The 20445-nt window shown below is 36.0% G+C and overlaps 2 protein-coding genes across 17 annotated transcripts; both read right to left on the bottom strand.

Moving 5' to 3' along the window:
* Positions 1-76: 76 nt before the first annotated feature.
* LOC107044700 (flocculation protein FLO11) lies at positions 77-10142 on the bottom strand. 16 transcript variants are annotated; one of them, XM_015266681.1, is made up of 43 exons: positions 10043-10142; positions 9757-9795; positions 9572-9640; positions 9381-9443; positions 9198-9266; positions 9007-9069; positions 8824-8892; positions 8633-8695; positions 8448-8516; positions 8292-8354; positions 8107-8175; positions 7951-8013; positions 7766-7834; positions 6855-6917; positions 6670-6738; positions 6479-6541; positions 5464-5532; positions 5045-5107; positions 4586-4654; positions 4430-4492; positions 4245-4313; positions 4089-4151; positions 3904-3972; positions 3748-3810; positions 3563-3631; positions 3407-3469; positions 3222-3290; positions 3066-3128; positions 2881-2949; positions 2725-2787; positions 2540-2608; positions 2349-2411; positions 2164-2232; positions 2016-2078; positions 1833-1901; positions 1674-1754; positions 1540-1608; positions 1370-1450; positions 1236-1304; positions 1099-1152; positions 899-973; positions 752-818; positions 77-334 (listed from the first exon to the last, which is right to left on the bottom strand). In XM_015266681.1, exons 1-43 carry the CDS (start codon positions 10080-10082, stop codon positions 208-210), a joined length of 2883 nt encoding a protein of 960 aa, XP_015122167.1. In that variant the 5' UTR covers positions 10083-10142; the 3' UTR covers positions 77-207. The 16 variants fall into 16 exon arrangements, with proteins under 16 accessions (XP_015122167.1, XP_015122169.1, XP_015122170.1 ...); XM_015266683.1 differs by having other exon boundaries at positions 1674-1745; XM_015266684.1 differs by having other exon boundaries at positions 1833-1835.
* A 1506-nt stretch (positions 10143-11648) lies between these two features.
* Positions 11649-18828, bottom strand: LOC107044703. The gene is made up of 21 exons (XM_015266700.1): positions 18718-18828; positions 17882-17920; positions 17693-17785; positions 17507-17575; positions 17277-17381; positions 16560-16655; positions 15772-15867; positions 15562-15657; positions 15360-15446; positions 15189-15257; positions 14948-15073; positions 14181-14276; positions 13859-14065; positions 13602-13670; positions 13427-13495; positions 12880-12948; positions 12733-12804; positions 12524-12574; positions 12366-12434; positions 12122-12185; positions 11649-11961 (listed from the first exon to the last, which is right to left on the bottom strand). The coding sequence occupies exons 1-20, from the start codon at positions 18755-18757 to the stop codon at positions 12130-12132; spliced, it is 1674 nt and encodes a 557-aa protein (XP_015122186.1). The 5' UTR covers positions 18758-18828; the 3' UTR covers positions 11649-11961; positions 12122-12129.
* Between the last annotated feature and the right edge of the window lie 1617 nt (positions 18829-20445).

Raw genomic sequence — 20445 nt, 5'->3', positions numbered from 1 at the left:
CTGATTCCATAACTGGGTCGTGACGCTATGTACTACCACTCATGGAAAAAGGTGAAAATCATCATTTAGCGTTTTATGAATCCAACAGAATTCGTTTTATTTTATTATCAATTCACAATTATTACAGATTATTAGGTCTCATCCTCATTCACATATGCCATTCATGATCTAGTCCCTTGGAGGTTGAAATGCAAGTCTTTGCTATTTTTATCTTCTGGCTGTCTTCGGAGGAAGGTGGAAGGATATCATGGGCGGCACAAACTTAGGCCAAGAAAAATGCTTTATAGCGTCCATCATGATTCGTCTACCTACGATCTGATCCCCTTGATAATTCCTGTAAAAGAATAATAGGTGAGAAAAACTTTACAGTCCACAGATAGTTTGTCTCTAGCGAAGTCACAGTAAACAAAATTTTCAGCAGGAATTGGAATTATTCTGGAGAGACGTGGAGAAATTCAGGGAAGAATGAGGAACAGGGATTTGGGCTAGACGAGTTGAATGTAGTCGGGTAGAAGTCGGCGCGGAACGCCTAAAAATGAGAGAAACCATGATTTTCAGGAAGAACACAAAAAACAGAATCAATCCTCAGGTTGGTAAAATTTTTTGCTACTAATTATCACTATATTCATTCTTATCACTATATTATCGCTATATGGGGATGTTAAAATTGTCGAATGACTCATCCGTTCTCTGAATCATCGTATTGAGGAAATTGTTTTGATCAAAATGAACTGAAAATAAGTGTACATACATTTGACGAACTCCTTGCTCGTTCGAGGATGCGTCCCTAGCGTCCTGATTCCCGCCGAATGAAAAGCCTAGAAGAAAGCCATTCAAGTTAAGATGAAGTATGAGTGATGAATCGACACTATAATGTTATAACATAGATAGGGCATACCCTGCATCACCGATGGCTGGCTCATGAATCGCTTAGCTGCGACCAGACTAGCGGGGACTTCTAAGGGTTTAACGCCTGAAGGGAACCCATTCAAGTTGAGTCAACAATTTGCTCATTAATTATCGTAATGATGTTACATAGAGCAATGTATTGGGTAACATGAATTAGACCGAGAAAAACAAGAAAAAGAGGGTAAATACCTCCTAAAATCTCAATCTGCGGGCTCCCGGATTCGCCTTGACCTTCTGAGGCAGCTAATAACGTTAAATCGATGTTTCGGTTACTGTTAGGCATGGATCTGTTCTTTTTTGGTAGTAAGCTAATAGGTGGTACTTACGTCCACCATCCGCAGACGGCTGCATGGCAAGTCCGTCAACTGAGTCTGAATTCCCAGCGGAGTGGACATCTGAGAGAAAGTCATTCAAACGGATTAGACTGAAAATAATGAAAAAATAGATGAATAGTACGTACATCCTAGAATCTCATACTGCGGGATCTCGGATTCACTTGATGAGGAGCCCCTCCTGCTGTATTTTTGACCTTCTGGGACAGCTAATAACGTTAAATCGATGTTTCGGTTTTTATTAGGTCTTTTATGGATCTATTCTTTTTTTGATAAAAAGCTAGTAGATGGTACTTACGTCCACCAATCGCAGACGGCTGCATGGCAAGTCCGTCAACTGAGTCTGAATTCCCAGCGGAGTGGACATCTGAGAGAAAGTTATTCAAACGGATTAGACTAAAAATAATTAAAAAATAGAAGAATAGTACGTACATCCTAGAATCTCATACTGCGGGATCTCGGATTCACTTGATGAGGAGCCCCTCCTGCTGTATGTTTGACCTTCTGGGACAGCTAATGACGTTAAATCGATGCTTTGGTTATTATTAGGTATGGATCATTTTTTATAGAAAATTAATAGATCGTACATACTTTCTGTCGTGGAAGAGACATGAATCGTGATTTCCTTCATCGAGTTCTGAGTCTGATCAAATTTATTACCTGCGCAAAACGCCATTCCAATCGAGGCAAAATTTCAATAAGTAATTCTTCACAATAATTGTTATATTTGACTATTATAACTATTTGAATTATTTATTCGCGATGAAAACGCACCTGCTCCATTGTCCGCATCTACCGGCGTATTATCCTTTTCAATTTTCTCTTTCACGGTTATGTCTATGAACATTTCGGTTATCAAATATCAATTATCTATAATCCTCTTAACAGTTGTACAAACAAAAAAGAAATAGAAGATATATACTTTGCGTCGCAGAAGAGGAATCGATCACGCATACGTTTGTCGACTTCTGACTCGCTTTGGGTGTAATACCTGCGGGAAAGGCCATTCAAATCCAGTTAAAATTTCGATGAGGAATTATCTTCATAATAATTCTTATGTTTGAATATTATAAATATTTAAATTATTTATTCGCGATGAAAACGCACCTGCTCCATCGTTCGCATCTACTGGCGTATTATTCTTTTCAATGTTCTCTTTCACGGTAATGTCTGATAAGAAGTGGAAATTTCGGTTATCAAATATTCATATGATGACTATTGGTTGTATATATGCAATAACAATCATCTATAATAATTTTAACAGTTGTATAAATAAAAAAGAAATAGAAGATATATACTTTGCGTCGTAGAGGAGATATCAATCGCGGATACGTTTGTCAACTTCTGACTCTGGTTGGGTGTAATACCTGCGGGAAAGGCCATTGAAATCCAGTTAAAATTTCGATGAGGAATTATCTTCATAGTAATTCTTATATTTGAATATTATAACTATTTAAATTATTTATTCGCGATGAAAACGCACCTGCTCCACCGTTCGCATCTACCGGCGTATTATCCTTTTCAATGTTCTCTTTCACGGTTATGTCTGATAAGAAGTGAACATTTCGGTTATCAAATATCAATTATCTATAATCCTTTTAATAGTTGTATAAAGAAAAGAGAAATAGCAGATATATACTTTGCGTCGTAGAGGAGATATCAATCGCGGATACGTTTGTCCACTTCTGACTCGGCTTGGGTGGAATACCTGCGGAAAAGGCCATTCAAATCCAGTTAAAATTTCGATGAAGAATTATCTTCATAGTAATTCTTATATTTGAATATTATAACTATTTAAATTATTTATTCGCGATGAAAACGCACCTGCTCCATCGTTCGCATCTACCGGCGTATTATCCTTTTCAATGTTCTCTTTCACGGTTATGTCTGATAAGAAGTGAACATTTCGGTTATCAAATATCAATTATCTATAATCCTTTTAATAGTTGTATAAAGAAAAGAGAAATAGCAGATATATACTTTGCGTCGTAGAGGAGATATCAATCGCGGATACGTTTGTCCACTTCTGACTCGGCTTGGGTGGAATACCTGCGGAAAAGGCCATTCAAATCCAGTTAAAATTTCGATGAAGAATTATCTTCATAGTAATTCTTATATTTGAATATTATAACTATTTAAATTATTTATTCGCGATGAAAACGCACCTGCTCCATCGTTCGCATCTACCGGCGTATTATCCTTTTCAATGTTCTCTTTCACGGTTATGTCTGATAAGAAGTGAACATTTCGGTTATCAAATATCAATTATCTATAATCCTTTTAATAGTTGTATAAAGAAAAAAGAAATAGAAGATATATACTTTGCGTCGTAGAGGAGATATCAATCGCGGATACGTTTGTCGACTTCTGACTCTGGTTGGGTGTAATACCTGCGGGAAAGGCCATTCAAATCCAGTTAAAATTTCGATGAGGAATTATCTTCATAGTAATTCTTATATTTTAATATTATAAATATTTAAATTATTTATTCGCGATGAAAACGCACCTGCTCTATCGTTCGCATCTACCGGCGGATTATCCTTTTCAATGTTCTCTTTCACGGTTATGTCTGATAAGAAGTGAACATTTCGGTTATCAAATATCAATTATCTATAATCCTTTTAATAGTTGTATAAAGAAAAAAGAAATAGAAGATATATACTTTGCGTCGTAGAGGAGATATCAATCGCGGATACGTTTGTCGACTTCTGACTCTGGTTGGGTGTAATACCTGCGGGAAAGGCCATTCAAATCCAGTTAAAATTTCGATGAGGAATTATCTTCATAGTAATTCTTATATTTGAATATTATAACTATTTAAATTATTTATTCGCGATGAAAACGCACCTGCTCCATCGTCCGCATCTACCGTCGTATTATCCGTTTCAATGTTCTCTTTCACGGTTATGTCTGATAAGAAGTGAACATTTCGGTTATCAAATATCAATTATCTATAATCCTTTTAATAGTTGTATAAAGAAAAAAGAAATAGAAGATATATACTTTGCGTCGTAGAGGAGATATCAATCGCGGATACGTTTGTCGACTTCTGACTCTGGTTGGGTGTAATACCTGCGGGAAAGGCCATTGAAATCCAGTTAAAATTTCGATGAGGAATTATCTTCATAGTAATTCTTATATTTGAATATTATAACTATTTAAATTATTTATTCGCGATGAAAACGCACCTGCTCCACCGTTCGCATCTACCGGCGTATTATCCTTTTCAATGTTCTCTTTCACGGTTATGTCTGATAAGAAGTGAACATTTCGGTTATCAAATATCAATTATCTATAATCCTTTTAATAGTTGTATAAAGAAAAAAGAAATAGAAGATATATACTTTGCGTCGTAGAGGAGATATCAATCGCGGATACGTTTGTCGACTTCTGACTCTGGTTGGGTGTAATACCTGCGGGAAAGGCCATTCAAATCCAGTTAAAATTTCGATGAGGAATTATCTTCATAGTAATTCTTATATTTTAATATTATAAATATTTAAATTATTTATTCGCGATGAAAACGCACCTGCTCTATCGTTCGCATCTACCGGCGGATTATCCTTTTCAATGTTCTCTTTCACGGTTATGTCTGATAAGAAGTGAACATTTCGGTTATCAAATATCAATTATCTATAATCCTTTTAATAGTTGTATAAAGAAAANGACTCGCTTTGGGTGTAATACCTGCGGGAAAGGCCATTCAAATCCAGTTAAAATTTCGATGAGGAATTATCTTCATAATAATTCTTATGTTTGAATATTATAAATATTTAAATTATTTATTCGCGATGAAAACGCACCTGCTCCACCGTTCGCATCTACCGGCGTATTATCCTTTTCAATGTTCTCTTTCACGGTTATGTCTGATAAGAAGTGAACATTTCGGTTATCAAATATTTATATGATGACTATTGGTTGTATATATGCAATAACAATTATCTATAATAATTTTAATAGTCGTATAAACAAAAAAGAAATAGAAGATATATACTTTGCGTCGTAGAGGAGGAATCGATCACGGATACGTTTGTCCNCATCGTTCGCATCTACTGGCGTATTATTCTTTTCAATGTTCTCTTTCACGGTAATGTCTGATAAGAAGTGGAAATTTCGGTTATCAAATATTCATATGATGACTATTGGTTGTATATATGCAATAACAATCATCTATAATAATTTTAACAGTTGTATAAATAAAAAAGAAATAGAAGATATATACTTTGCGTCGTAGAGGAGATATCAATCGCGGATACGTTTGTCGACTTCTGACTCTGGTTGGGTGTAATACCTGCGGGAAAGGCCATTCACATCGAGTTAAAATTTCGATGAGAAATTATCTTCATAATAATTCTTATATTTGAATTTGATAACTATTTGAATTATTTATTCGCGATGAAAACGCACCTGCTCCATCGTCCGCATCTACCGTCGTATTATCCTTTTCAATGTTCTCTTTCACGGTTATGTCTGATAAGAAGTGAACATTTCGGTTATCAAATATTCATATGATGACTATTGGTTGTATATATGCAATAACAATTATCTATAATAATTTTAACAGTTGTATAAACAAAAAAGAAATAGAAGATATATACTTTGCGTCGTAGAGGAGGAATCGATCACGGATACGTTTGTCCACTTCTGACTCTGGTTGGGTGTAATATCTGCGGGAAAGGCCATTCACATCGAGTTAAAATTTCGATAAGAAATTACTTTCATAATAATTCTTATATTTGAATTTGATAACTGTTTGGATTATTNCATCGAGTTAAAATTTCGATGAGAAATTATCTTCATAATAATTCTTATATTTGAATTTGATAACTATTTGAATTATTTATTCGCGATGAAAACGCACCTGCTCCATCGTCCGCATCTACCGTCGTATTATCCTTTTCAATGTTCTCTTTCACGGTTATGTCTGATAAGAAGTGAACATTTCGGTTATCAAATATTCATATGATGACTATTGGTTGTATATATGCAATAACAATTATCTATAATAATTTTAACAGTTGTATAAACAAAAAAGAAATAGAAGATATATACTTTGCGTCGTAGAGGAGGAATCGATCACGGATACGTTTGTCCACTTCTGACTCTGGTTGGGTGTAATACCTGCGGGAAAGGCCATTCACATCGAGTTAAAATTTCGATGAGAAATTATCTTCATAATAATTCTTATATTTGAATTTGATAACTATTTGAATTATTTATTCGCGATGAAAACGCACCTGCTCCATCGTCCGCATCTACCGTCGTATTATCCTTTTCAATGTTCTCTTTCACGGTTATGTCTGATAAGAAGTGAACATTTCGGTTATCAAATATTCATATGATGACTATTGGTTGTATATATGCAATAACAATTATCTATAATAATTTTAACAGTTGTATAAACAAAAAAGAAATAGAAGATATATACTTTGCGTCGTAGAGGAGGAATCGATCACGGATACGTTTGTCCACTTCTGACTCTGGTTGGGTGTAATATCTGCGGGAAAGGCCATTCACATCGAGTTAAAATTTCGATAAGAAATTACTTTCATAATAATTCTTATATTTGAATTTGATAACTGTTTGGATTATTTATTCGCGATGAAAACGCACCTGTTCCATCGTCCGCACCTACCGGCGTATTATCCTTTTCAATGTTCTCTTTCACGGTTATGTCTGATAAGAAGTGAACATTTCGGTTATCAAATATCAATTATCTATAATCCTTTTAATAGTTGTTTAAAGAAAAAAGAAATAGAAGATATATACTTTGCGTCGTAGAGGAGATATCGATCACGGATACGTTTGTCCACTTCTGACTCTGGTTGGGTGTAATACCTGCGGGAAAGGCCATTCAAGTCGAGTTAAAATTTCAATAAGTAATTCTTCACAATAATTGTTATATTTGAAAATTATTACTATGTGAATGATTCATTCACGTTTGAAATGCACCTGTTTCATTGCCCGAAACTACTGACGTATTCTCCATTGTAGTGCTCTCATTCACGGTTATGTCTGATGAGAAGTGGATATTTCGGTTATCAAATATTCATATGATGACTGTTGTTTGTATATATGCAATAACAATTATCTATAATAATTTTAACAGTTGTATAAATAAAAAAGAAATAGAAGATATTTACTTGGCGTCGTAGAAGAGGAATCAATCACGGATACGTTTGTCGAGCTCCGATTCTGGTTGAGTGCAATACCTGCGGGAAAGGCCATTCAAGCCGAGTTAAAATTTCAAAAAGTAATTCTTCACAATAATTGTTATATTTGGAAATTATTACTATGTGTATGATTCATTCACGTTTGAAATGTACCTGTTTCATTGCCCGAAACTACTGATGTATTCTCCATTGTAGTGCTCTCATTCACGGTTATGTCTGATGAGAAGTGNACTTCAATGTTCTCTTTCACGGTTATGTCTGATAAGAAGTGAACATTTCGGTTATCAAATATCAATTATCTATAATCCTTTTAATAGTTGTATAAAGAAAAAAGAAATAGAAGATATATACTTTGCGTCGTAGAGGAGATATCAATCGCGGATACGTTTGTCGACTTCTGACTCTGGTTGGGTGTAATACCTGCGGGAAAGGCCATTCAAATCGAGTTAAAATTTCGATGAGAAATTACTTTCATAATAATTCTTATATTTGAATTTGATAACTGTTTGGATTATTTATTCGCGATGAAAACGCACCTGTTCCATCGTCCGCACCTACCGGCGTATTATCCTTTTCAATGTTCTCTTTCACAGTTATGTCTGATAAGAAGTGAACATTTCAGTTATCAAATATCAATTATCTATAATCCTTTTAATAGTTGTATAAAGAAAAAAGAAATAGAAGATATATACTTTGCGTCGTAGAGGAGATATCAATCGCGGATACGTTTGTCGACTTCTGACTCTGGTTGGGTGTAATACCTGCGGGAAAGGCCATTCAAATCCAGTTAAAATTTCGATGAGGAATTATCTTCATAGTAATTCTTATATTTTAATATTATAAATATTTAAATTATTTATTCGCGATGAAAACGCACCTGCTCTATCGTTCGCATCTACCGGCGGATTATCCTTTTCAATGTTCTCTTTCACGGTTATGTCTGATAAGAAGTGAACATTTCGGTTATCAAATATCAATTATCTATAATCCTTTTAATAGTTGTATAAAGAAAAAAGAAATAGAAGATATATACTTTGCGTCGTAGAGGAGATATCAATCGCGGATACGTTTGTCGACTTCTGACTCTGGTTGGGTGTAATATCTGCGGGAAAGGCCATTCACATCGAGTTAAAATTTCGATGAGAAATTACTTTCATAATAATTCTTATATTTGAATTTGATAACTGTTTGGATTATTTATTCGCGATGAAAACGCACCTGTTCCATCGTCCGCACCTACCGTCGTATTATCCTTTTCAATGTTCTCTTTCACGGTTATGTCTGATAAGAAGTGAACATTTCGGTTATCAAATATTCATATGATGACTATTGGTTGTATATATGCAATAACAATTATCTATAATAATTTTAACAGTTGTATAAACAAAAAAGAAATAGAAGATATATACTTTGCGTCGTAGAGGAGGAATCGATCACGGATACGTTTGTCCACTTCTGACTCTGGTTGGGTGTAATACCTGCGGGAAAGGCCATTCAAGTCGAGTTAAAATTTCAATAAGTAATTCTTCACAATAATTGTTATATTTGAAAATTATTACTATGTGAATGATTCATTCACGTTTGAAATGTACCTGTTTCATTGCCCGAAACTACTGACGTATTCTCCATTGTAGTGCTCTCATTCACGGTTATGTCTGATGAGAAGTGGATATTTCGGTTATCAAATATTCATATGATGACTGTTGTTTGTATATATGCAATAACAATTATCTATAATAATTTTAACAGTTGTATAAATAAAAAAGAAATAGAAGATATTTACTTGGCGTCGTAGAAGAGGAATCAATCACGGATACGTTTGTCGAGCTCCGATTCTGGTTGAGTGCAATACCTGCGGGAAAGGCCATTCAAGCCGAGTTAAAATTTCAAAAAGTAATTCTTCACAATAATTGTTATATTTGAAAATTATTACTATGTGAATGATTCATTCACGTTTGAAATGTACCTGTTTCATTGCCCGAAACTACTGACGTATTCTCCATTGTAGTGCTCTCATTCACGGTTATGTCTGATGAGAAGTGGATATTTCGGTTATCAAATATTCATATGATGACTGTTGTTTGTATATATGCAATAACAATTATCTATAATAATCTTAACAGTTGAACAAACAAAAAAGAAATGGAAGATATATACTTTGCGTCGTAGATGAGGAATTAAGCACGAATTGGTATATCAAGTTCTTACTCCGGTTGGTCGCAACATCTGCGGGAAAGGCCATTCAAGTCGAGTTAAAATTTCGATGAGTAATTATCTTCACAATAATTGTTATATGTGAATATTCTTAATAATTGAATAATCCATCCATAAAGGCAACTCACCCTGTGCACTGACTAAAATAAATTTGGTCACGGCAATGGCTGAAAGACACAGAGAAATTCATGCATAAGAGTGGTTACTGATTCCCACAGCAATCCAATAGTAACAGTCATTTTCTTTATTAATAAAATTCACTAAAATTTGCAATTATGACGGAATGTTATTAAGCAAGCAATGAAGCAATTATAATTTTTTGTATGTCTGCGATACAATTATCACCCGTACTATGGTTCTAGTAATTGTGATTTTTCGCGATGATGATCGTCATCTCTGTGATATTCGACTCACCCATGATGGCAACTGCGAAAGCGATGGTTTTCTTTATCATCTGGGTTTATTTAATGAATACCGTACTTTTATTTCACTGCTTACTTCACCGAAGTTTAGAATCGAGTGATGATTTTGCGCCAAAAGACTGTTACTTAATACTTATAGCTTGAGCTTTGTTCATGAGAGCTGACCAATCAGAGGCTCGACGTGCCACAATTTGCGAGTTGGGATTATCTCGAGAACGAGTGGAATCACTACACATACGCACGTAAAACTCTTCAAATTGGAATTACGTTTATATGTTGATAAACCAATTTTATTTATTCGATAAACCAATTGTATTGTTTACTGGTGGAAATTTCTAGTAAATTTCTTGACTGGAAGCTTCTTACTGTTTCTTGAAAAATGTCTGCAATTTTAATGCATATTGCGGATAATTTTTCCATATATTTACACAATTTGATCCTGGAATAATTTTGCTCTTCGACTACTCATTTCAAAACGACTTTGAACAAGCAATTGAAATTTATGCCTTCCTTCCATAAACTTCCAATTGTACCTAGTCAAACATTACTGCGATGTTCGATAGAGTACAATTTCTGTTGGATTCTTTAAAAGACGTGCCACATCTCATCTACTACTTGTTTAATTTTCTGATATGTTGAGGAGTGTTTCCAATCATCGTAGGCATTGTGTCACGTATTAGCGTCACCACGTAGATATGGACACAAACAAAAGGCTAAATAAACATGAACATCTTTTTTCATACATTCCATGGTTGTCTTGATTTCGTGGACAATGTTCCTCAATAGCTATAGGACTTGTTTCGTCTTCTTCAAAGAAAATACTACCCTAATTGTTATTGCCAATTTAGTGCGTGCTCTGGTACGGGTATCGCTTGACAGTCATGGATTTGTTGGAATTAAAGGTAGATAGAAATGGCGATATTCCATTGAACAGTATTTGAATTCATATACGAACATTTGAACAAAAAATAACACTTATTCATTTTTTCTACAGCTGATGCTGAATTGTGAGTGCTGGAAGCGGACTTCCAGCACTCACCACTTCCAGCTTCCTCATTATCATGACGGGCACAGGAACAATTACTAATTAATAATTTATTTATTATCGCAGTTCCTTGTGGCTTCGGGGACAATCTGACGGATTAAGAAAATTCCGACGTGATGTCTCTGTTTTTAATACGTTAACATCTCATCCTGCGCACTCATCGCACGAGAAGTCATTCGGCTCAAGCATAAGAACGGACGAAGCGAGGGACCTTCAGATTTTTTTTCCATATTTCACCTTTCACCTTTTTTGGTGCCATCTGCCATGAAGCAGTCTGTTTGACCGAAGCTATGGAGAAACAAGCATTGCATAGAGAGATTTTTCGGTTCAAAAAGAATTGGCATCATCGAGACAAATATCCCCAGCTGGCAATCGAACCGGTAACTTCCCAGTATCACTCCAGGTACCTTCCATCTGAGCCGCCGGTGACTACGACAAATCTCTGTCTCGAAGTTTACTTCACAACACCGCTTACCTCCGTTAGGTCTTGAATAACTGAGAATTATTGAGAGGCCTTCTCTTAAGATAGAAGAATAAGTAGAATTTCGATATATTTACTTTTCCAGGATAATACCAATCATTTATTTCAATAGATTTACAAATCTTTGACAAATCTCCTTTTGTTATACACAATGTTTAAAAGAAGTTGCGTAATGAAGTTCGCAAATGTTGTCCTGATGAGTGAAGTTCAATTTTGCCAACGGTACGACAAAGATTTATGGGTAGTAAGTATAGCTATGCTACAGTTGGCAAAGGACTTTTCTGTGTCTTATCAGAGTTCTTGTGCCATATCATTTTGAGGTTCTCTCCTTCTATGTTGTGTGGACGATACCACACGCCGCGCATGCTGAATAGGAGACATGTCCCTGAAAATAAGACTTTGATGATTGATGTGAAAATGAAGAAAAAATATAATGTCATCAACAAATGAGTTAATCTACAATTCCCATGTAGTGTTCTCATTATTTAGATCTGGACATGGACTTATTATTCAAAGTAGATTGAAAATGAACAGATGAGACATACCATGCAGACTAGTCTTGTCGACTTGCCGATCCGCGTGCTGAGACCGGCCTCGGGACATGAGCGGCTGTAAAAACGCCAGTAAAGTTACATCGACGTGTCGGTTATCAATCATTATTATGTTGGTGCGTTGGCGCATATAGGAATATTGATAATAGTTAAATGACTCGTGCGTGACGGACACAAGCAGTGTACTAAGTAGAAAGGATTTGACCGGAATGATAAAAAATTGAGACGTGGTACATACTTCCTAGACTCCTATAGCGATGATTGTCATATTCTTTAGTTGAGATCAGTTTCCCGCTGGATTGAATTTCTGGTGGAAAGGCATTCAAATTGAGTTAACGTTTCAGTTACTTAGTGTTATCATAATGATGGTCAGAAAAACAACTAGATGCTACGTACTTCCTAGAATAGATAGGCCCGGAAATCCTTGAACTGGCACGGGGTCAAAGCCTGGGGAGAAGACATCCAAATTGAGTCGACGTTTCGCTTATTGGTCATCATTGCCAGAATATTCATTACTTTCATGACCCATCCGCAATTGGAAGTCATGTGTATCGAGTAAAATGACTTTGGAAAAAATGAGCGATAAATAAATGAATGGTACATACGATTCACAATGAGGTAAGGATTCTCCAGGAATCTGTTGGCTGAGCTAACCGAACTTTTGGTGGTTTGGACGTCTGGGGAAAAGCCACGCCAATGAAATCACCTTTCACTTATTAATTTGACCAAATGAACGATAAATGGATACATACGTTCCACTGCCCTTTGCGGCTGGCTGCCGGAGCCCTTAGTGAAGCCGGATTTTCCATTGTTGTGGACATCTAAAGGAAAACCGTTTAAATTACATCGACATGTCGGTTATTAACCCTCGATCACTCTCGCTTGGACGCAGGCCTTCGTCCGTCGCACGGTTAGCGCAGCGCTGTTGTCACGTTGGCGCTTACTGCTATGCGTGCATTCAAAGTATAGCAGTGAATGTAGCAATACTGTCGGTCGAGCGGTCGACAGGGACTCCCTCGCACCAGGCAACGTGACGCCGCTTCACTGTCCGTGGCGCCGTTTCTTTTTTTTTAGCTAAATAAATTTCCCGAGAAAAAAACGGACAACGCCAACGCTCAATAAAAGGATTAAACTAGGAACTCTATTTTTTTCAGAATTTTTAAGCGTCGAGAAATACGCTAAAACATAATAAAACGATAACGGGCGGCGCCGAGCTCATTCAGCGAGTGATCGAGGATCATTTATGACTATTGAAAGGTTTGGCTGACAATATGGGAAAAATTAATAGATGGTACCCACATCCCATAACCGTATGCTCCTTTCTCTTGGATCCGTCTGCTGCAGTGTGCTCCTCGGTGAAATAACCATCTAGGGCATTATTTTCTTTATCATTACAATGACGGTTATTGTGGATAAAAATAAAATTGGGAAAAAGGTGAAGTACATTGGGTCAAAGTAAATGAATGCTACATACGTCTCACAATTGATTGCGGCGGTATCTCAGATCTGTTTGCTGATGTCCAATTTTCGTGGGTTTGAACGTCTTAGGGGAAAACCATTCAAATTAAGGCGACATTCGGCTTATTAACTATCATTATAGTAATGCTTATATTGGGATATTGATGGAAGTTTGATAATTTATCCGTGATGGAAGTGTACTAAGTATGTGTTAGTTTCCTGAATCAAATGGATATTATAAAAATGTCCGAAAAACGAATAGATGATACATACACTTCACCGTAGCATACGTCTGGCTTGGTTTAGTTTTAACTTTTAGGGAACCGTCTGGGTTGAAAGCACCGATAGGACATAACTTCCTAGTGCAAGCGGCGCCTTTGCCAGATGCATTGCAGGTACAGTTATTGCAGTAATACGGAAATTTTTCGCCAGGTCGACAATGCGCATCGTTCGGAAGTATGCTCTCGTTCACTGCTTTTGCTGGGGACAAGCAATTCAAATCAAGTCGATGTTTTGATTATTAATAATCCTTTTGATGATTGTTATATCAGGATATTTTCAATAGTTGAACGACTCTGAGGTGATGGCGACTTACACGCTTTCTCCATTAACATATTTTCCCCCTTTGACAGTTGATTAGTATCCTGTTGGGATCCGGCTGGTAAGCTCTCACTCCTGGTCGATGGATCGCCTAAGAAAAAATCATTCAAGCGAAGTCCACGTTTTGATTATTAATTATCATTATCCTTATTCTTTTCGGAGCATTCAACAATTACGTCACCCTTTTATTTACATTTTCGTCCCTCCCCTCTCTCGATTCATGTGAAAAATCAAATGAATAAACAGGAATTAAAATGAAAAGTCAGGAAAAAATCGAATATAAGCGCCGTGAATTTTTTTCTTGATTTAATGTTAATAAATACACATAACTCATAACATTTACATCAGAGCATTAAAATTACAACTGATGACTGCGTAATGCGCATCATCTAGTGATAATCATTGTATTCTTCATCTCCCCTTCGTTTGAAAATCAGAAAAGAAAAGTATCGATTTAATTTTTTTCTTTAATTAAATGAGAAAATAAAAATATAAACACGACGTCACAGCATTCGAGCCCTCTCCCCCTTCATGGCGTGACCGAGTTGTTCAATGCTCCCTTATTGGAATTATCGGAACAGTTCAATGATGAGAAATGACTCCGTATTTTTTTTTACTCGTTATTATTATTATTATTATTATTATTATTATTATTATTATTATTATTATTATATGTTTTGCAATGCTTATGTTATGCTTATCATTTACTCTGCCCTTATATTGTTAGATTTCATATTTGATATACGAGTTACAATTACTCACTCTCTTTTTCGACTAAAAGGTATTCCTCCTCTGCCGGTTGAGCGCCACCTGCCTTGCTTGAATTACTAGATTCGCTTCCTCTGTCTGATCCGTGTGGTGAGGACCCTGTTCCTTGGGGTTGATTGTCTAAGGAACAATCATTCAAGTTAAATCCATGCTTCAGTTATTGATTATCATTTTCATGATTGTTATATTGAAATATGGTGAATAGTTGAATGATTCTTCGGTGACAGCAACTCACTTCGAAATTTGGCTAAAAAGAGGTTCCTGCTGGATTTGTCCGGTGAAGAATCCTTCTGGGATTGACCGTCTGAGGGAAAATCATTCGAGTCAAGTCAGTGTTTCGAGTATTAAATATCATTGTTATAATTGTTATAATGTTACAATGGAACATCGTAAATAGAGAACTCACTATTTTCTTCCATCAAATAGATTTCGTCAGATACCGGGTCAAGAGCGATTATCTTTCGTTCACCGGGAGTCTCGTTGAGTGGAACGTCTGGAGGAAGTTATTCAAGTTAAGTCGATGTTTTAATTATTCGGTATTATTATATTTTTGCTATTGCGGAATATTGAGAACATTTGAATGACTCATTTATCATTGGATAACTCACTCAGATTTCTGAGAATAAGGCTTCCGTCCGGCGCTAGTTGGCTGTTACCGATTTTGGAATTTTTCGGTGAGAGCCCACTTCCGCTAGGTTGCTGGTCTGGGGAAAACCATTCAAATTACGTCGACATTTCAATCATGAATCATCATTATAATGCTTGTTATCTTGAAATATTGCGCATAGTTGAAGGATTCCCAAGTAATGGCAACTTACTGTGTTCTGTGCGAATTCTTCTTCTCACTTGCGGCGGTTGGATGTTATTTATGTCGGATTTGCTTGGGAGACGCTCATGCCCCGTAGATCGACCGTCTAGGGTAAAATTAGTCAATTTCAGTGAATATTTTGATCGTTACTCATAATATTGGTCGGATCGATAACTGTCGGATGACCCATCTACGATGGTAATTCACTTAGCGTACTGCACTGTTAGAAAAACAATGAAATTTCATGGACAGATGACTACTAATTTTCAAGACAGTCACACTGAATGCGATTTAGTAAAATTCCAGAATTTTAAGCAGCATAAAAACGAAAATTGCTTAATTTATTTGAATTCCCAATCTAACGTGAATATTCAGTGTCAAATTACAGTAAATTTCAAGTGGAATTTGAAATTTCATAATTTTTTCCCCCTAAATCGCTTTCAGTATCACTGTCCAAAAATTCAAGAATATATTTATCGGAATTTTCTGGTTTTCTATTAATTTTCAGGGAAAAATTAAACTTAAATTGATAGTTCTCTTTGATTTTTCCACACAATTCTGAATTTTCAATGACGAAGTTCCTTGAAATTTCAGTGGCAATTAAATTCGACAGAAATTTCCAAAAAGTGTACCGAAAATTTCGGACAAAAATTTTCAACAGTGTTGGTAAAACGCAAACAGGGAAAACCCTTCACATTGCGTCCACATTTCAATCATGAATCATCATTACAATGCTTGTTATGTTGGAATATTTCGCACAGTTGAAGGACTATGCAACTATAAGTAATGGCAACTTACCGTGTTCTGTGAGAAAATGGTTTCTCACTGGCGGTGGTTGGAAGTTACTTATCGGGAATCCGCTTGATAGAAGCCCATCCCCCGTAGATCGACCGTCTAGGGGATAATTAGTCAATTTCAGTGGATATTTTGATCGGTACTCATAATATTGGAGGATCAATAACTGTCGAATGATCCATCTACGATGGTAATTCACTTAGTGTATTGCACTGTTAGAAAAACAATGAAATTTCATGGACAGATGACTACTAATTTTCAAGACAGTCACGCTGAATGCGATTTAGTAAAATTCCAGAATTTAAAGCGGCACAAAAACGAAAATTTCTTAATTTATTTGAATTCCCAATCTAACGTGAATATTCAGTGTCAAATTACATTAAATTTCCCCCTAAATCGCATTCAGTATCACTGTCCAAATATTCAAGAATATATTTATCGGAATTTTCTGGTTTTCTATTCATTTTCAGGGAAAAATAAAACTTAAATTGATAGTTCTCTTTGATTTTTCCACAAAATTCTGAATTTTCAATGACGAAGTTCCTTGAAATTTCAGTGGCAATTAAATTCGACAGAAATTTTCAAAAAGTGTACCGAAAATTTCGGACAAAAATTTTCAACAGTGCACATTTCAATCATGAATCATCATTACAATGCTTGTTATCTTGGAATATTCCGCACAGTTGAAGGACTATGCAACTATAAGTAATGGCAATTTACCGTGTGCTGTGAGAAAATGGTTTCTCACTGGCGGTGGTTGGAAGTTATTTATCGGGAATCCGCTTGATAGAAGCGGAGGAAGCTCATCCCCCGTAGATTGACCGTCTAGGGGAAAATTAATTAAATTCAGTGAGTATTTTCATCATTACTCAACATATTCACTTAGTGTAGTGAGTAAAATTCATTTGCCCGGAATGACCGGAAACTATAAATATATAGTTGATACATACACTCTACGAACGTATGGTGGGCAATGTTAGATCCATCTGGTAAATAGTTATTCCTGCCGAATTGACCGCCTGGGGGAAAGCCATCCAGATTAAATCGGTTTTGCGGTTATTAACAACCGTCTTGTCAATAATTGTTATATTGAAATATGTTCGTAATTGAATGACTTATTTCTAACAGCAACTAACCCGCTTTCTCGTATACAACACTCCCCTCCGGCGTCTCTTGTGTACCTTGAAAAAATTGGCCAACCATGAACTCATCCCCGTTCAATTCTTCGTCTAGAGGAAAAATCGTTCAAGTTAGACTGACGTTTCGGTTGTTAATTATCAAAATGATTAATATATGTATGTGACTCATTCGTAACAGTAACTTACTAGGACTTTCGACATAAACAATGTCGTATCCGGCAGCGGCTGAAAATCACATCGGAAGGTTTACATAAACAAAAAAAATATTGACAATAGTAGAAAGAAATCATTGATAATCAATGATTGGTAAATTGATTGTGAGAGAAAAAAAACTTTCAATTGTTGCTGATTAAATCAGTAATTTGTGTTAGTGATTCGAAAATTGATTCTTTTGACTAGGAAGTAGAATGACAATTTTTTGTTTTTTTATTGTTATTTTACATCACTTCGACTCGCTTGAGTAGATTGCGATGATGATCAGGACTAAAAATGGTTGGATCTCCCCATTCTACCCGACCAGGATTTGAACTCGGAACCTTGCAGTGAAAATTAATGAATAAAGTAGACTTTTGAGCTACACAGAGAGAAATTTTCTAGAAAAATTCTAGTACGAGTACTGGAAAAAATCACAATCCACCGGCTGTGAAAAATTCTGGTGCTGTTAAGGTAAAATTTCTTGGTATTTCTGGTAAAATTTCTGGGGATTTCTGTGAAATATTTACAGAAATACGAGGAAAAATTCACGTTTTTCCCAATAAAATTTCCAGTGCCGGCACTGGAATTTTTTCCTGACCGTCACTTGGCGCCTCTTTTCCCGTGCTAGCACTAGAATTTTTCTGAAAAATTTCTCTCCGTGTATTATCGTGACTATTAATTTCGGAATTTCGAAATTTTCATTCCTATTCCATCTCAAATGTGTTTCCGCGGCTCAGGGGGTAGACGCCTCCCCTCCCCCCTGTTCGTCATTTCGATTATTACTCAACATTATAATTGTCGCGATACTATCAATATAGTGGACTCACCCGAGACGGCAACTGCGAAAACGATGACATTGTATAACATTTTGGGATTTATAAAGAAGATCCTATTTTGTACGAAATAGTTTAGCTCACTGAAGTTTAGAATCAAGTGCTGTTCACTCGTCGAAGGACCCTTATTAAATACTTGCAGCCTCGGCGTTGTCGATGGAAGAGAACCAATCACACGCTCGACGTGTCAGAATATGCGAGTTAAGATTATCTGGGGAATCAGTGGGATTGATACATTATGTTTGGTATGTGATATGATTATGTTTGGATAAACCGAATGTTATCCGACATTGCTTACTCGGAGGTTCCCACAAATTTTCCAGCAAAATCACGGATGAATTCGGCGAATATCAACGCAAGTTGTTCTTATCAGTGTTCACATCTTCAATTCGCATTTCATTTCGATTATGTACATCACATGAAGCATAATCCGTGTCAATTTGATTCTCCATCTCAATAATTGACTGAGCGAGAGCCAAATGCGATTCAGGTATTCCACTGGCTCAGAAATTGTTGATTGTCTTTGCGTCGTTGTTTATGTTCAAATGGAATATCATTGAATATTCGCACTTATCTGGAGGACGATGTGAGTGAATCGGTATGAAAGAAGTGATTTGGTCCCCTAAATGGAAAGCCGCAATGGAGGCGCAAACCAAAGAAGAGAGCAAGAGTCGATTTACACTCATCTTCATTTATGTGCGAGCTATATCTTGCGTACCACACGGAGAGAAATTTTTGATAAAAATTATCCTACCGTTCTATAAAAGTGTATCATGAGTCATCGTTTCATTTCTATCCCGACATTTATAGTACAAATTAATATATGATGATCAAATTATATTCTACGTTTGAGAAATTTTATCCTGACGCATAGCAAATTTTACCCTTCCAGTCCAATAATTTTTATGTAGATAACAACAAAAATTCTAGAACGGTTGGTAAATTGTATCCTACCGGTACAGTAACTTTTACTCTGCCGGCACAGTAATTTTTATTTTTATCAGAATAAAATTTCTCTAACGTAGAATAAAATTTGATCATCATATATTAATTTTTACTAAATTTCGGGATAGAAATGAGGAAACGATGACTCATGATACACTTTTATAGAACGGGAGGATAATTTTTATCAAAAGTTTCTCTCCGTGCACTTACTCCAATTTCTGATAAGTTGATACGTGTTTCCAATTTTCATGTAGGTATCGTCACGTATTAAACTTTTCATGGTGCCAAGGTGCACGGAGGGAAATATTCAATAAAAATTACGTATATTTTCCGTAATTCCGGAGCGAAATCTGGTTGTAGGGAATTTTACGGAACTGTTACGGAATTTTTCCAGAGCGTTCCGTAATTTTTATCTGAATCTCTCTGAATTAAATTTTCTGAGTCGATTCCGTAATCGGTCAGCGAATTGTGAGTTCCATAATTTTTACTGAACATTTCTCTCCGTGTGTTATTCTCAAAATGAAATTTACGAACACAGTTGTATTGCAGGTAAATTTAAAATATTGTCAATCTGAGAGTGACACAAATATCAATTCCTTCGGCTTTTGGGTGTCCAAATAATTCAAATTCCGTAACGCAGTAATTATTTTTCAGCTTCATTTGGTTTTATTCGGTTCCTTCGGTTAAACGGTCTGACAGGAGTTTGTATATTCCACTGACAGGATGGGGGACTCGGTCTGGCTTCTTTCAATATTCGTGAATTCAGTTTCTACATTC

The sequence above is a fragment of the Diachasma alloeum genome, unplaced genomic scaffold (genome assembly GCF_001412515.2).
Source record: "Diachasma alloeum isolate Michigan unplaced genomic scaffold, Dall2.0 Dall_scaffold_00782, whole genome shotgun sequence".
NCBI lineage: Eukaryota > Metazoa > Arthropoda > Insecta > Hymenoptera > Braconidae > Diachasma > Diachasma alloeum.
The sequence above is the reverse complement of the archived record's forward strand: the minus strand, read 5'-3'. Positions and strand labels throughout refer to the sequence as shown.

Excerpts from the sequence above, each read along its gene's own strand:
- LOC107044703 (XM_015266700.1), bottom strand. The coding sequence starts at position 18,757 with ATGTTATACAATGTCATCGTTTTCGCAGTTGCCGTCTCGG. Across the intron at positions 17,786-17,881 it reads TGTTTATGTCGAAAGTCCTA|ACGAAGAATTGAACGGGGAT; the intron begins GTAAGTTACTGT and ends TTTTTCCTCTAG. Across the intron at positions 12,186-12,365 it reads TCGCTATAGGAGTCTAGGAA|CCGCTCATGTCCCGAGGCCG; the intron begins GTATGTACCACG and ends GCGTTTTTACAG.
- LOC107044700 (XM_015266681.1), bottom strand. The coding sequence starts at position 10,082 with ATGATAAAGAAAACCATCGCTTTCGCAGTTGCCATCATGG. Across the intron at positions 7,835-7,950 it reads AGGTGCGGACGATGGAACAG|GTATTACACCCAACCAGAGT; the intron begins GTGCGTTTTCAT and ends CCTTTCCCGCAG. Across the intron at positions 2,079-2,163 it reads TTCCTCTTCTGCGACGCAAA|ACATAACCGTGAAAGAGAAA; the intron begins GTATATATCTTC and ends AAATGTTCATAG.